The sequence below is a fragment of the Triticum dicoccoides genome, chromosome 7A (assembly GCF_002162155.2).
Source record: "Triticum dicoccoides isolate Atlit2015 ecotype Zavitan chromosome 7A, WEW_v2.0, whole genome shotgun sequence".
Taxonomy (NCBI): Eukaryota; Viridiplantae; Streptophyta; class Magnoliopsida; order Poales; family Poaceae; genus Triticum; species Triticum dicoccoides.
The window spans coordinates 444,789,444-444,804,129 of NC_041392.1; the positions used below are offsets into that span (position 1 = coordinate 444,789,444).

Consider the following 14,686-nt stretch of genomic DNA (forward strand, 5'->3'; position numbering starts at 1 on the left):
TGGCGCCGCCAATTGGCTGGGCCTAGCTCATCCTCTTCTATGTTTTCTTCCTAATTTTCTGAAATTCTCACCTATTTTCTGAAATACATAGATTGTTGGGGAAATTTCGCAGTACAGGTCGTGACTTGTGACACTAGATGAGATGGAAAAGAATGGCTCTGTATACCATGTAAATTGTGTGAAGCGTCTCACCCTCCAAAGAGGGCCGCAGCCTGCATGGGCTTATATTGATAGGATGGGGCTTATCCCATAGCTGCATATAGTGGGGTTTCAGTTGTAACTGGGAAGAAGATTTACAGGAGGAGATAGAGGAGAATTACAACAGAGAATAAACCTTTAACTACTCCCTTTTTTTTGGAAAAGGGGGACTCCCCGGCCTCTGCATCAGGAGTGATGCATACAGCCATCTTATTAATGAAGCAACAAAAAGTGCGTACAAAGTACCATAGTCTCTAACTGAAAACAATAAAAAGCAGCCCACACAGAGCGCAGAAGGCTAGAAACACTAACTAGCCAATAAAGGAGCCACAACCGGATGGCTATATAGATAGGGAAACTAATTGCCTATCCTATTACATGACCGCCATCCAAACCGGTTGAAGATATCCCGAGCAACCATCTCCCACCGGGTAGACCCAGTAACCAAATGCTCCCTGGCCTCCATCGGAGTGAATAATGACCATGAACGGATCAGCGCCATAGCTCGGAAGATAACCTGCAAAAAATGAATTCGTGATGATCTGTTAAAAACCAAATCATTTCTGCACAGCCAGATGGTCCACATTAAAGCGCAGACTCCAACCCGAATATGTCTTGCTATTGTAGAGTCAATCCCATATAGCCAATTCCCAAATAAAGCATTAACAGTATTCGGTGGAGTTATATTAAAAGCAATGTGGACCGTCTGCCAAAGAACCTTGGCCAGCGGGCAATCAAAAAAGAGATGTTTAATTGTCTCATCTCGATCACAGAAACTACACCTAGTAGGTCCTGTCCAATTACGCTTTATTAAGTTGTCCTTTGTTAGAATAACTTGTTTATGAACAAACCACATAAACACTTTTATTTTCAAAGGTACTTTGACATCCCAGACACTCTTGGAAGTTGGAAGGGAGCTTGTATTAATAACATCAGTATACATTGAACTGACTGTAAATACTCCAGACGTAGTCAACTTCCAGCGTAATTTATCCGGTTGGTCAGAAAGTTGAACCTCCATTAGTCTCCTAACTAACTGGAGCCAAACCTCCCAACGATTGCCCGCTAATGACCGTCTAAACTGAATATTAAGGGGGATAGATTGAAATACCGTTGCCACGAGCACCTCACGTCGTTGAGCAATACGATATAAAGACGGATACTGAATGGCCAGGGGTGAGTCGCCCAGCCAAGCGTCCTCCCAGAAACGTGTAGTGGCCCCATTGCCAATGACAACTTTTGTCCTATTGAACATTAATTGCTTGACTTTCATGAGCCCTTTCCAGAAAGACGAATCCATCGGCCTAACTGTTACCTGGGACAAAGTCCTAGTCTGGAGATACTTGCTGCGAATGATTTGCGCCCACATAGCTTCCGAACCGCTAGCGAGCTTCCACAACCACTTACTAAGAAGGCATCTGTTCTTAACCTCAAGATTCTCAATGCCAAGCCCGCCTTGGTCTTTGGGTCGACAGATGATATCCCACTTAGCAAGCCGGTATTTTCTTTTAAGCTCATCACCCTGCCAAAAGAAGCGTGATCGATAGAAGTCCAGTCTTTTCCTCACTCCCACTGGAACCTCAAAGAACGATAAGAGGAACATAGGCATACTCGTGAGTACCGAGTTTATCAAAACTAACCGGCCTCCATATGACATGAGCTTACCCTTCCAGCAGCTCAGTTTCTTTTCAAATCGATCCTCGATACACTTCCACTCTCTGTTTGTTAGCCTACGATGATGAATCGGAATGCCAAGGTAGGAGAAGGGCAGACTTCCCAACTCGCACCCAAACAGTTTCCTATAGGAGTCCTGTTCGTCTTTAGCCCTACCAAAGCAGAACAATTCGCTCTTATGAAAATTAATCTTTAACCCCGATAATTGTTCAAAGAGGCATAACAACAACTTCATATTTCTCGCCTTGGCCAAATCGTGCTCCATGAAGATGATTGTATCATCAGCGTATTGAAGAATGGATACACCTCCATCCACCAGATGAGGTACTAAACCACCCACTTGACCATGGTCTTTAGCCCTTCCGATCAATATTGCTAACATATCCACCACGATGTTAAACAAAACGGGGGACATTGGATCGCCTTGCCTGAGGCCCTTATGAGTCTGGAAGTAATGACCGATATCGTCATTGACTTTAATACCCACACTCCCTTTTTGCGTAAAAGATTCAACCTGATGGCGCCAAGCCTCATCAAAACCTTTCATATGCAATGCCTGTTGAAGGAACGGCCACTTGACCTTATCATACGCCTTCTCAAAATCCACCTTAAAAATTACCCCATCTAATTTTTTAGAGTGAATTTCATGGAGCGTTTCATGAAGGACAACTACTCCTTCGAGGATGTTTCTGTCCGGCATGAAAGCAGTTTGGGATTGCTGTACCACAGAAAGCGCAATCTGTGAGAGCCTGTTTGTCCCGACCTTGGTGAAGATTTTGAAACTAACATTGAGAAGGCAAATTGGCCTGAATTGCTCAATTCGCACAGCCTCCGTTTTCTTAGGAAGCAATGTGATAGTTCCAAAATTCAACTGAAATAATTGAAGCTGTCCAGAGAAAAGATCGTGAAACATAGGTAACAGATCCCCCTTAATAATCTGCCAACACCTTTTATAAAACTCCGCCGGAAACCCATCCGGACCGGGAGCCTTGTTGTTTTCCATTTGTGCAATCGCATCAAACACTTCCTTCTCCGTAAATGGGGCTAGCAAGATATCATTTTCGACAGCCGACAGTTGAGGAACATCCTCAGTCCGAGACTCATCCAAAGTTACACAATTAACCTCTGGTGGTCCAAATAACTGCCTATAATACTCGGTGATGTAAGTTTTTAGATTATCCTGCCCAACAATAGTACCCTCATCCTGCTCAAGTTGGAAGATTCGTTTCTTACGGTGCTTGCCATTAGCAATGAGGTGAAAGAATTGAGTATTAGCGTCCCCTTGAACCACTTTGTGGACCTTGGCTCGCAACGCCCACTTCAACTCTTCCTCACGGAGAAGTTCTTTCAGCCTCTTTTCAGCCTCATGTTTAACCTGGATCTCAGCAGGCAGCAGAATCATAGATTCGGCTTTAGTATCTAGGGCCTGTATAAGAGAAAGGAGTCTATCCTTCTCAATCTTATACACCCCACTTAGGTGCTTAGCCCACCCCCGTAAGAAGCTTCTTAGATGTCTTATTTTATTCTGCCAACGCTCGACCGCCGTCGTACCCCCGACCCCCTTAGCCCATTCCCTGGCAACGAGGTCTAAGAACCCTTCACGTTCGAACCAGGCCATCTCGAAAGAGAAGGTGTTTTTGTTTCCCACATAGTTGGACTCCCCGGAGTCCACAAACAGTGGTGTGTGATCTGAAATTCCCCGCGTTAAAGCTTGTACCGTCACCAGAGGGAACTTCTGTTCCCACTCCACGCTGGCGAGAACTCGGTCAAGCTTTTCATAGGTCGGGTTTGGCAACGCATTAGCCCAAGTAAACTTTCTACCAGAAAGTTCAATCTCCCTCAGGTCCAAACTCTCAATAATAGTATTGAACATAAAGGACCATCTCCCGTCAAAGTTATCATTATTCTTCTCCTCTTTCCTCCGAATGATATTGAAATCACCCCCGACCAACATTGGAAGCTGTTCGGACCCACAAATTCGAACAAGATCCGCCAGAAACTCCGGTTTAAATTCGGGCTGTGCAGCTCCATACACCGCCACCAAAGCCCAGTCGAACCCATCAACTTTTGACCTAACCCGAAACTTAACCGCAAAGTCTCCCATTACCACACTCCTGACCTCAAGGGAATCGCATCTCACTCCCAACAAGATGCCTCCCGATCGTCCACGTGGCGGTAGGCAATGCCAGTCGAAATCAACACCACCCGCAAGAGAGGAAAGAAACTGCGGAGAAAAATTGTCTCTTCCAGTTTCGGAGAGAGCAATGAAATCTAATCTGTGCTCCAAAGATGCCTCAGCAAGAAACCTTCTTTTAGCCAAGTCCTTGAGACCTCTGCTATTCCAAAAGATTCCTTTCATAATTCATCATGGAATTTTTTTGCCGTACGAATCCTAGCACTTCTACGTACCGCGGATGCTGGATACACCTTCCGCTTCCACTTACGTTTAGATTTGTCATTGTCCACCATCCGGTCCTCATAACCGGGCAGTGGTGGTTGAAGGACCTCAACCTCTACGTTGGTCTCCTCCTCGTCTGACTCATTACAGGATGGTGCAAGGTCCGCACACAAGGTGTCTAGCACTCTCACTCCCAACGCATCAATCTCAGCGTCAGTCATAGGACGCACAGCCGCTAGGTTACGAATGGTTTCTAATGCGCGATCCGCCTCCAGATCCAAAAGATCATTAACCGATTTGGAAATTTCAGCATTATTATTCCCTAGCGAAATCCCTACTTGATTTGCATTATGAATAATCTCATCCGTAGAAAAATGCATAATGGAATTGGATAAATTGACCGACATACCGGAAGTGGCCTCGATACCACGAAGCTTGGCCGCCCTCGTAGCGCACCTCTGCTGCATGTCGTCAACCTCCGGATGATCCAGGAGACGGGAACTCATCCGCCGCCCCTCGGAGACCGGATCAGGGATTCCGCCAAACGCAACAACCTCCTCCCGAGAGGCACCAGTCGCGATAGGAAGTGCCGGACGGCTCCCACCTCCGGCGGTCAGGGGGCCAGGGGTAGAAGGTGCCGGGACCACCTGTCCAAGCACTCCTTCCGCCCCGACCCTCAGTGCTGTTGGAGTCGTCATCCCGCCAGCCGAGGATGAGGGATGGCCCGGGATCACCCTCCCTGGACCCCCTCCAATCACGGCAGTCGAAACCGCCTCCGTCGAAGCCGAAGGGGAAGAGTGTGGGGCCTCCTGCCTCAGACATCCTCCCTCAGAGCCGGCCAGCGCCAGCGCAGCAGGCGTTGCCGGGGCCACCTGCCCCAGACAAACACCCACCCGCCCAGCAGAAGAAGCAGCAGCCAGACGCCCTCCCGACGAGGACTCCTCCCTCTCAGGAGCCCTGATCAAAGCCATCAAGTGATGAGGGATCGAGGTCTCCTGCCTGCGACCCCCCTCCAAGCTCGTAGTCATTACCTGCATCTCCGACGTGCCAACAGTATCCGAGGTAGGCGAGATCGCTATCTCCGGACCTTCCTCCACTCCAGGAACATCCACTCTCGGACCCTCAAGGTCCAACGCAGGTAAGGAGTGCTCGAAAACCTCAGAAGACTCCATCCGCTCACTCCATAGTCTCGGGGGTGCCGAAGCTGGCTCAAAGGTACCAAACCTCAGAGTGGTCGTCGGCACCGAAGAAGGAGGCGCCGTATCCCCGCCGGTGGTCTTGACCCGAGACCCCGGTCTCTCGGCCTCTGGACCAGGATCATCTACCGGAAGCTCCTTGCGCCCCCTGTCATCATCCCCCTCGTGCATATCAACGTCCACTGTAGCAGGTGTGTCGGCAAACAGACTGTCATCCTCAAACTCAATCTGAAGGTTATACACCTGACCGCGATAAGCCCACTTCACCACGTCCGGAACATACTTAATGTCCAGGATACTGACTAGGATGCGAGCCACTCCCTGAGCTCTGGTGAAAGCCATATCCACTCGCTCGGGCTTTCCCACCAAAACAGCCATACTAGCAACAACCCTGGCATCCTGCAAGGGCCTGTGTGGTACCCCCGAAAAACGCAACCAGGCCTGGGTAAGTGGCGTACCCTGAGGCTCACTCAATTTCCACTCGTGGAACTCCAGAATGCCCTCAGTACCTGGCACCTTACACATCCCGAAACTCAATAACCTCTGTAGATCCTCCACCGAAGGAAACTCCACCCTGAACGAGTTTGGCTCAAGACTGACTAACTCCCATAGGAAGTCCCCCGGTGCCAGCTCCCGGAGCCGCTGCAAAATTTGGGCCTTAGAGACTTCACCTTTAGTCACTTTAACAATCCCAGACGTCACACTGCGCACCTCATCCGAGACCTCCTTCTCCATCGGAGACTCGAAAAACGTGAGCTCTGAACAGAACACACCATACATCATCAGATTTGGTAGCTGCTCCCTCAAAAGCGGACAAGCCCCTGACTCATGGTCCGGCTTACCACACGTATCGCATAAGGCTGCCACACACTCAGCAATGAAGTGGCCTTTGTTGCCACAGCGATAGCATAACATTCTTTCTTTTTTCGCGCATACTTTGCCGCCCTGTCCAGCTCAGCCTTTTCAGATCCCTCCACTGACATCACCTCAACCTCTCCATTATTAGTAGGAACCGCCTCCGCCAGAGCTGTAACAACCTCCATAGCCTGACAAGTCAACGCAGTCTCATCGGTATTTACACCAATCGGTGTCTGATCCACGACAACATGCTGCTGCCTTGGGCGATAGCGACCACCTCGGTCGCCCCGTCCACCACGGTTACCACGAAAACCACCACGGTTCCTATGAGCTGGTCCGGCCGCCCCTTCGACGAAACCTCCCGTAGGCCCCAGGAAAGGTCTCTCGGTCGAGCCGTCACATTGCCAAGCATACCCCCGCCCACCACCTGTGGACGAGGATCCCCGGTGCTGTCCGTCACCATACGCGTTGAGACCATCATCACCCCATTGACCACGAGGCACCGACGAGTCACCCCCCCTCACCGGAGCCATCTGTAGCTGCGCCTGCTCCAAAGCCGGTGCCGTCGGATTGTGCGACTGCCGAGCCACGAACTGCGGCGGTCGGGCCCCGGCCTGCATCGCCGGAGGACGCGGCTGTCCAGCCAACGCTGGAGCAGGTGGCCGATGAGACGGTGTACCATGACCCGCAGTCGCCGTGGGGAGAGGCGCCGGTGGCCTAAGTCCACCCCGACCGGCGACAGGAGGCGGGGGTCTACCCGCCGGCAAAGTTCCGCGGCCGACCGCGCCTGGCCTGGGCAGGCCGCCGTGCAGCGTTTGTCGGGCGCCATTTGCCCCCTGGGCCACCTGGTTTGAGGCCGGAGGAGCGGCCGCGCGCGCCGCCCCTAACAGCAGACCCGAACGGTCCCGACCCGCGGCCATAGAGGCCGCCTCTCCGCCCCGGCCGCCTCCCGCAGGCTGAGGCAGGCCTCCGCGCCCCACGCTGCCCGGGACGTCGGCCTGAGCGCCGGCCTTGGCCGGAGGAGGGCCTCCGCCCGCCATGCAACGAAGCGCGGGAACCCGACGAGCGCGTCCCGCCCCACGGTCAGAGAAGCAAGATCGCAGCCTGGGCAGCAGAACCCTAGGCCGCCTCGAACGAGACACCTCTGTCGTCCCGTCGATCGTGCATGGGGGTGTAGCGATCCGCCCTCTAAAACTATCCAAGTTAACCTGGGCCTCATACCCGGTTATCTCAGGCCCACCCAAGACAGAGCCCGGCTCACTCAGAACCGGCCCGTCAGGAAGGCCCTCGAGCGCACAGCCCAGGAGAGCGTTCAAACGCGCCGCCCGCTGCTGCGAGATCGAGATCGACCGACTCGCCGGCGATCTCGCCATGGCCGCCGCCGGCACACCGCCAGAACGGACAAGCCTCTTCTTTCTTTTAACTTGAATCCAAGAATCCGGATAAATCAGATCGAAAAGAGTAAGGTTCGGTAGACTAACCTTTGGAAGGGGACCCTTCCATGGTCGGACCGCCGTCGCCGCCGTTCGACGGTGAACCACTCGCCGGACCATCTCCTTCTTCTCTCCCGCAGGAAGCCGCACCCTTGCCGGATCTTCAACTGGCAGCACTCTATCCACCGTCGAGGCCACCTCGTCCTCATCATAGCCCGCATGGAAGAATTCGCAGACTAGGTCGGAGGGGGTCGGCGTTGGTGGAGAAGCGTCCGGATCGTCACCGTCACCGTCCGCATCATCCTCGTCGGCTCCGGCCAGCGCCCAAAACCGGCCGCCGACCCGAGCCACCGCCCCCGAGTGCATGGTCCCGGCGCTCGCCGGTCGGGCGGTTGCGTCGCCCGGTCGCCCCGGTCGCTCGGAAGGTGGGGTACCTGTGCAATGGCCGCGGGCGCCTCCCGCATCGCCTCGTGCGTCGTCGTCAAATCGATCATTTCGATCTCCTCTCTGTGAACCTCCTGCAAAACAGACAACACATGGACATCGAAGTCAACTAAAATAAAACGCATCCCTACCTCGATCTGAACGTCCGCCGCCAGGTAGTCGCCGGCAAGGATGTTGTTATCCATATCACGAAGTGACGTCCAGCGCGATGACGGAGAGTGCTGTAGCCGTCCCTCGATCCATCCGCGGATCGGATCCGAGAAACAAAGCACCCACTGATCCGCCATGACCCGGATCTCATCATCCCCGGTGATATCCTCTGAGATCACCGGCGGAGGTGATGGGGTCTGCCGTGCGACTGGCGGCCAAAGTGCGTCGGACGGCTGCGCGCCCGGCGGTAGCGCGTCAGGCGGCCTTGCGGCGCCGCCCAGGACGTCGCCTCCCATCCTCTCAGTCGAACGTGGACACAGTCCCCAACGGGACCCGACAGAACCCCTGGGTTATCCACCTTTAACTACTCCCTAACAACTACTATATCATATGTGTTCAGTTGGAGATCTTCTAGATGTCCTTGACGTGCAGCCTTCATACTTCAACAGATGCTAGATAAATCGCAAGCTAGAACACATGTCAATTACAGTATATAAAATGATTCACTATATTACTTTGGGTAATGACGCATCACAGTATGTTGCGTTAACTCTACATAGACCTACAGACCCAAAATGAAGTGGGACAGTGTGGTCCGTATATATATAACAAAAGCAAATTAGGTGTGTTCAAGAACATGCTGTAAATTATCTACTCCAGATGAGTATCCAATATTATTCAAGAATCACTACGAATGCATTGCGATTAATTCACCGTCTTTGCATTTCCTGATATCAATATCCATGGTGGTTTCAGATGAAGAAGGTACGATGTCACAGCAGTGTCGTCTTAAAGCCTGAAAAGTAACACCATGTTATAATTTATTTTAAGCTAAAAATGCAGTTTAAGCCACCATCCGCAATAACACTAATCCTAGTCATACCTTCCCAGGAACCAGATGCAGTACCTCTGATCTCACTTTTATTTGTTGCATATTCCTCAACTGAATCAAGTTTGGCAAGCATTTCTGGGGCAGCTGCCTGCTGTAATTGCTTTCCGTCTTGCCTTCGCCGGAAGAAATACTTTTTAGGAAGAAAAGAGCAGCTCGTTTGCACTCGTCCCTTGGATAATGCTTGGTGCTAAACATAAAAACATCCGTAACATTGCGACCTCTTCTCCATGGCACAAAGGTTTTTTGCACAGCAAGGATGTCAGGAAGCAGTACATTGCCTTTGAAAACCTGAACAGAATAGCCCCATGCTACTGAAGCAGTAAGTGATCTTGAATGGTCATAGCACACTGTTTGTTGAAGGATCCTTGCTGGGTCAGCATTAGCTGCTCGGAACAAATGCTCAACCGCCTTTGCACGATCCATTCCAGGGTAAAGAGGATAGACATGATCAAGGTGGTGAAGTGACACTAAAGGAGCAAGAGGATGTGCTCTTAGAAATCCAGATATATCCCCATGAAGGTCGATCTGGTGATAATAAAATGCAACAGACCACATAAGTTCAGAATCATGCCTTTTGTGTGTGCACAATTTCAAGTAAAACCACAGGCTAGTTTCATGTTCAAAGATTGAATAAAGAGTTTTTTTTTTTTTTTGAAAAACGGCAGCCATGCTCTAGGTTTCATTGGGTGCAAAATACAGATAAAGGAGGCCTCTATTGGGCATAAAGGAAGCCCCTACATAACATTGGTTCTGCGAATTGTTAAATAAAGCAAGTCAATGGAGCAGAAAGAGATGGATACTTCAACCATGTCCAGGTCACTGTTCTGCTGCTGCTCACACTAACGTTTATTTCGGCAAAATTGCTTTTCCAATGCATCAAGATTGCAATGCCCGAAGCTTTAGGTTATCTGACAGAGACATATTCCAGTATGCCACAATGGTCGCCTAGTACTCCAAATGTGGACCAGAACGCCCCTCTCAAGTGCCATCACGTCAAAATCTGTAGAGGTACCAGCAAGGATCACTAAATCCAGTGACACAGATTTTGAACGGATTCAGCACTAGGAGAGTGCAGCAGTTAGCCAGTAACCATCACCCTGGTGGTGTAGTTCTGGTTGTACATTTTCTTTAGAAGCATTCTACAGGATTGGTGTCGTGTGGTTCGGCGTATCTTGAGGGCATGGTAGAGGATAAGCTTTTGAGCTATGCTCCGAAATAATGTATAACAGAATTCACTCAGACAAAAACTGTAGTACTTGAGAGTTTAATTCAAACCTTTGAGTCTCTCACCAATAGTTTCCCTCTATTATTCGAAGTTTGACACTAGAGACAAGTTTCCCTCTCAACAACAATCCTAGGATGAATCAAGAAAGACTGAACAGCAACATGACAATCCTAGGCAGACTTCAATTATCTAGAACAATCATTGTTGTGATTGTGATTATGAGGCATAAATAAAACATAATCAAGGACCAAGAGTACCAAAGAGTGCTTAGAAGTCCAATTCTTTATCAATTTCCCCATAACTATGAACTAGCATCCAATAGAAACACACAGTTGATTTCGCAGGAATCTCTGTCGAAACATTCCACAAGGAAATAGCAGTAGCACATGCAGAGGCAAAGAGAAATTCGGAGTAGAAGAGGAAAAAGAGAGGCGGCGGTGCACCTGGTGGAATCCTGGCTCGTGGGTGAGCTCGACGCCGAGCTCGGCGAGGCAGGCGTAGATCCTGGAGTCGCTGCCGTAGAGGTGGGGGTACCTGATGATGCAGGAGTCGAGCACGCGGGCCAGGCGCGCTGCGAGGGGCCAGCTGATGGCGATGCCGCCGCCGCCATAGGCCATGTTGAAGCCGTGCCAGACGTTCTGCGCGGCGGACTCGGAAGGCGCGCCGAGGTACCATGGCTCGTGCCAGTCGTACTTGGAGAGGGTGTGGAGGAGGTTGGGGAGGACGAAGGCGGTGTCGTCGTCGGCGAGCACGAGCCACCTCGGCGGCGGCGACTGGTGCTGCTGCTGCTGGCGGAGCTCGAGGAGGAGCTCCTTGGCGATACGCGCGACGCGGACCGCGGAGGGGAGGCCCTTCCGGTAGGAGTAGGGGAAGCGGGAGGCGTCGCGGGAGACGCGGAGGTGGAGGTTCGCCGGGACGGAGGCGGCGCGGGGCGGCGCGTCGAGGAAGAGGAAGGCGCGCGCGGGCAGGCGGAGCCAGAGGCGGAGGAGCGGGAGGCGCAGCGGCAGCGTGCGGCGGGAGGAGGCCACCCCGAACACCACGTGCGAGAGCGTCGTCGGCGAGGGCGACGACGAGGAGGAGGGGTCGGCCTTGGGCTTAGGCTGGGCGGCGGCGGCGGCGGCGGTGGTGGCGGTGGTGGCGGTGGTGCGGAGGGGCGTGGGGAGGATGAGGGGGCCCGGAGGGGCCGGGTGGTGGCGCGGCGGGAGGTGCAGCGTGAGGAGGAGGATGAGCGACTAGAGCGGAAGGGCGAGCAGGGGCGTCCGAAGGGGCGCGAGCGGGAGCCCGTGCGAGTGCGACGGCGTTGCCATGGACGCCGGCCCGGCCGCGAGGTGGGAAAGTGGAGGCCGAGGTGCAGCAACTGGAAAGAAGAAAGGAACCCAAACCGCCGTGCCCAACGAGTGGAATCCAGTTCGAATCAGTTTTCTAGAGGCCAGAGCCCAGAGGCACGGATCACTCACAAATTTCCTTTTTCTTCTCCTTCACTGTTTTGACAGCCAGAGGGCGTGTAGATAAAGGACAGGACATTTCATGCTAATGCATGATTTTTTTGATACTATATTTAGCACGCCATAATTTTTTAGACTGGCGAATCACGTAATAGGTGCGCCAAGAAAAATAAAAAACCAATAAATAACTTCCTCTAACTAGGAAGAAGCTCGTGCATTACAACGGGACATACATGCGAGATGGGACTTGCCTGCTCTTCAATATGCTCTGTGCTCCCCGACCGCTTAATCCAACAAGCCACAATAGTTTTCCTTCCTGGTCGGTCAACTCTCTCTCTCTCTCTCTCTCTCTCTCTCTCTCTCTCTCTCTCTCTCTCTCTCTCTCTCTCTCCGTTGCTGACTTCTCCTCCCGCTACCGAACCCCCAGCCAGTGGCGGAGCTACAAACAAAAAACTTGGCGGGCCAAGCTAACCAAGAGCATAACTTTTTTTTGAAATTTTAACCTGTCGGGTCGCCTGTGGCCGGCTCGCCGTCGCAGCTAGTGCAGCCACATCAGACGGAGAGTAAATTGCTCAAAACCACCACATTTGTGGCTAGGATACTTCAAAACCACCATCTTTACCAAAAATCACAAAAAACCACCACTTCTGCGCCTAGTGAATAACAAATCGCACTGATCCGAAATTGAGCGCCTCTAATAGTAAAACTGACGGGTGGGACCTGTCTATCCAGCCTGATGTGGCGAAGACAAGTCATAGTCAATGTTTGACCTGTTGATGTGGACCAGGGTCCCACCTGTCAGCCACACATCTTGTCTCCTCTCTCCTTTCCTTCTCTTCCCTCCTCTCCTTCCTTTTCACAGGAGCTGCGGCCATGGATGAACGACAACGGCGAGCCCCCCCCACCCCGGTGCGCCCTTGCCCGCTCCGGCGAGGCCGAACTCCGGCGTGTCCGCGCCCCTGCCCACTCCAGCGAGGTCGAACCCCTCCGGCGAGATCGAGGCGCCCCGTGCCCGCTCCGGCCCCGTGTGCCCGTACCCCTGCCCACTCCGGCGATACGAAGGCCCCGCGCCTGCCTGCTCCGGTGAGACCGAGGCCCCGCGTGCCCGCTCTGGCGAGGCGGAGCCCGCGCGTGCCCGCGTCCTAGCCTACTCCGGCGAAGCCGAGGCCCTGCGTGCCCGCTCCGGCGAGGCGGAGCCCGCGTCCCAGCCTACTCCGGCGAGGACGAGGCCCTGCGTGCCCGCGTCGCTGCTATAGGCTGCTGGGGAGGAGGCAGGGGACCACGGCGCCTTGCGGGGTGGATCCGGTGGCCGGTGCCTAGATCCGGCGGCTAGTGACGAGGGAAGCTCGTAGGGCGTCGCCGCTGTGTCTAGTGAGGTGGTCGGAGGGGAGGGAGGAAGGGGCTTCCCGGCGAAGGGGCTTCTCAGCGGAAGGGGCTTCCCGGCGACGGCGGGGCTTCTCGAGGGGCTCTGCCTGCCGGCGACAATGGTGGAGTGAGCAGCTTTGCAGAGAGGGAGAGATAGAAGGAATAAGAAAAATAAAAAAAGGTTAAAGGATATGTGAGGCTGACAGGTGGGGTCACCTTCCACCTCATCATAATATCCACACAGGCGTGCCAAGTCAGCCTGACATGTGGGGCCAACCCGTCAGTTTTGCTGTTAGACGCGGCTCAGTTTTGAATTAGTGCGATTTATTACCCACTTGCCGCGGAGCCGGTGGTTTTTTGTGATTTTTGGCAATAGTGGTGGTTTTGCAGTATCCGTGCCACAAATGTGGTCGCTTTGAGCAATTTACTCTCAGACGGAGGGTGCCGGGATGGGTCGCCACTAGGCAAAGTTGACTCTAGCTCAGCTCCTATTAGCTGTAGTTGCCCCAGCTACTGTACCTCCCCGTCGGCCGGCGCCGTTCCCTAGTGGAGTACACGAGTCGTAGTACTACTTCTCTACTAGACGAGGCGTAGACAGAGCAAGGGGACAGATGTGTTAGTGGTGCTACTCTATTGGTGGCAATTGGACTCTGGCGTTTGGGCTATGGAGCATGGCCTACCACCATGTGTGTTGGGCAATGGTCATACGTATATATATGTATTTTGGTGAATTGTTGGGCGGGCCACGGCACGGTTTTGCCCGTGAGTAGCTCCGTCGGTGCCCCCAGCCTCAAGGTGGCAGGCCCTACTGCCGCCGCACCATGTGGATTGAATTGATCGAAGGTCGACGTAGTCACGCAGAGCTCTGAAGTTGCAGAGACTGCAAAGATGTGCTCGTCATTTCGCGGTTGTTGCGATCCAAGATTGCCGGTCGACGAGAAGGACATCATGCTCTTGCTTAGGTAGCTCTTGAAATCCTTGCGGTGGGGCGGAGTAGTGAGCCGTCAGAGGACTTGACGAGGGACAATGAGGCAACGTTCCTAGGGCCAGACCACTGGTGATGTTGGGTATTGAGGCCAACTCCAACGCCACGATGCAAATGGATGTGGAATTGCTTCGCCTTATGTCCGTTTGGGTCAGGGGCGAAGTCCGCGCAAATTTGGCCATGCACCCAACCGGCCGCCCCATTTGATCTGTCTGGCTGAATTTTTTCCAACAAACAAACATATTTGCATACTAGCTAGAATTCATGCCAGCATACAAAATAATCTCCATCACCAGCCATAGTTTAGAATTCATGCCGGCACACATGTCGGCATACAAAAAGAATCGCATCATGGTCAAAGTTCATGCATCTTGGCCAAACATAAGATGATCACGCTAGCTTGAGCATATCCTTTTGCTTCTT

General features: G+C 52.7%; 2 protein-coding genes across 3 annotated transcripts; both read right to left on the reverse strand.

Annotated features, from left to right (window-relative positions):
* Nucleotides 1-227: 227 nt before the first annotated feature.
* On the reverse strand, nt 228-8,305 carry LOC119330619. Of its 2 annotated transcripts, none has more exons than XM_037603739.1 (2): nt 7,806-8,305; nt 228-715 (listed from the first exon to the last, which is right to left on the reverse strand). In XM_037603739.1, exons 1-2 carry the CDS (start codon nt 8,121-8,123, stop codon nt 557-559), a joined length of 477 nt encoding a protein of 158 aa, XP_037459636.1. In that variant the 5' UTR covers nt 8,124-8,305; the 3' UTR covers nt 228-556. The 2 variants fall into 2 exon arrangements, with proteins under 2 accessions (XP_037459636.1, XP_037459635.1); XM_037603738.1 differs by lacking the exon at nt 7,806-8,305 and adding an exon at nt 4,680-5,051.
* A 505-nt stretch (nt 8,306-8,810) lies between these two features.
* On the reverse strand, nt 8,811-11,836 carry LOC119330618. The gene is made up of 3 exons (XM_037603737.1): nt 10,912-11,836; nt 9,235-9,768; nt 8,811-9,147 (listed from the first exon to the last, which is right to left on the reverse strand). Exons 1-3 carry the CDS (start codon nt 11,083-11,085, stop codon nt 9,040-9,042), a joined length of 816 nt encoding a protein of 271 aa, XP_037459634.1. The 5' UTR covers nt 11,086-11,836; the 3' UTR covers nt 8,811-9,039.
* Nucleotides 11,837-14,686: the final 2,850 nt, after the last annotated feature.

Bases quoted from the DNA above. Each gene is read 5' to 3' on its own strand.
- LOC119330619 (XM_037603739.1), bottom strand. From the start codon at position 8,123: ATGCACTCGGGGGCGGTGGCTCGGGTCGGCGGCCGGTTTTGGGCGCTG. The intron at 716-7,805 runs GTTAGTCTACCG...CATTTTTTGCAG, and splicing joins GGAAGGGTCCCCTTCCAAAG to GTTATCTTCCGAGCTATGGC.
- LOC119330618 (XM_037603737.1), bottom strand. From the start codon at position 11,085: ATGGCCTATGGCGGCGGCGGCATCGCCATCAGCTGGCCCCTCGCAGCG. The intron at 9,769-10,911 runs GTGCACCGCCGC...TATTATCACCAG, and splicing joins ACGAGCCAGGATTCCACCAG to ATCGACCTTCATGGGGATAT. The intron at 9,148-9,234 runs GTATGACTAGGA...GTTACTTTTCAG, and splicing joins TGCATCTGGTTCCTGGGAAG to GCTTTAAGACGACACTGCTG.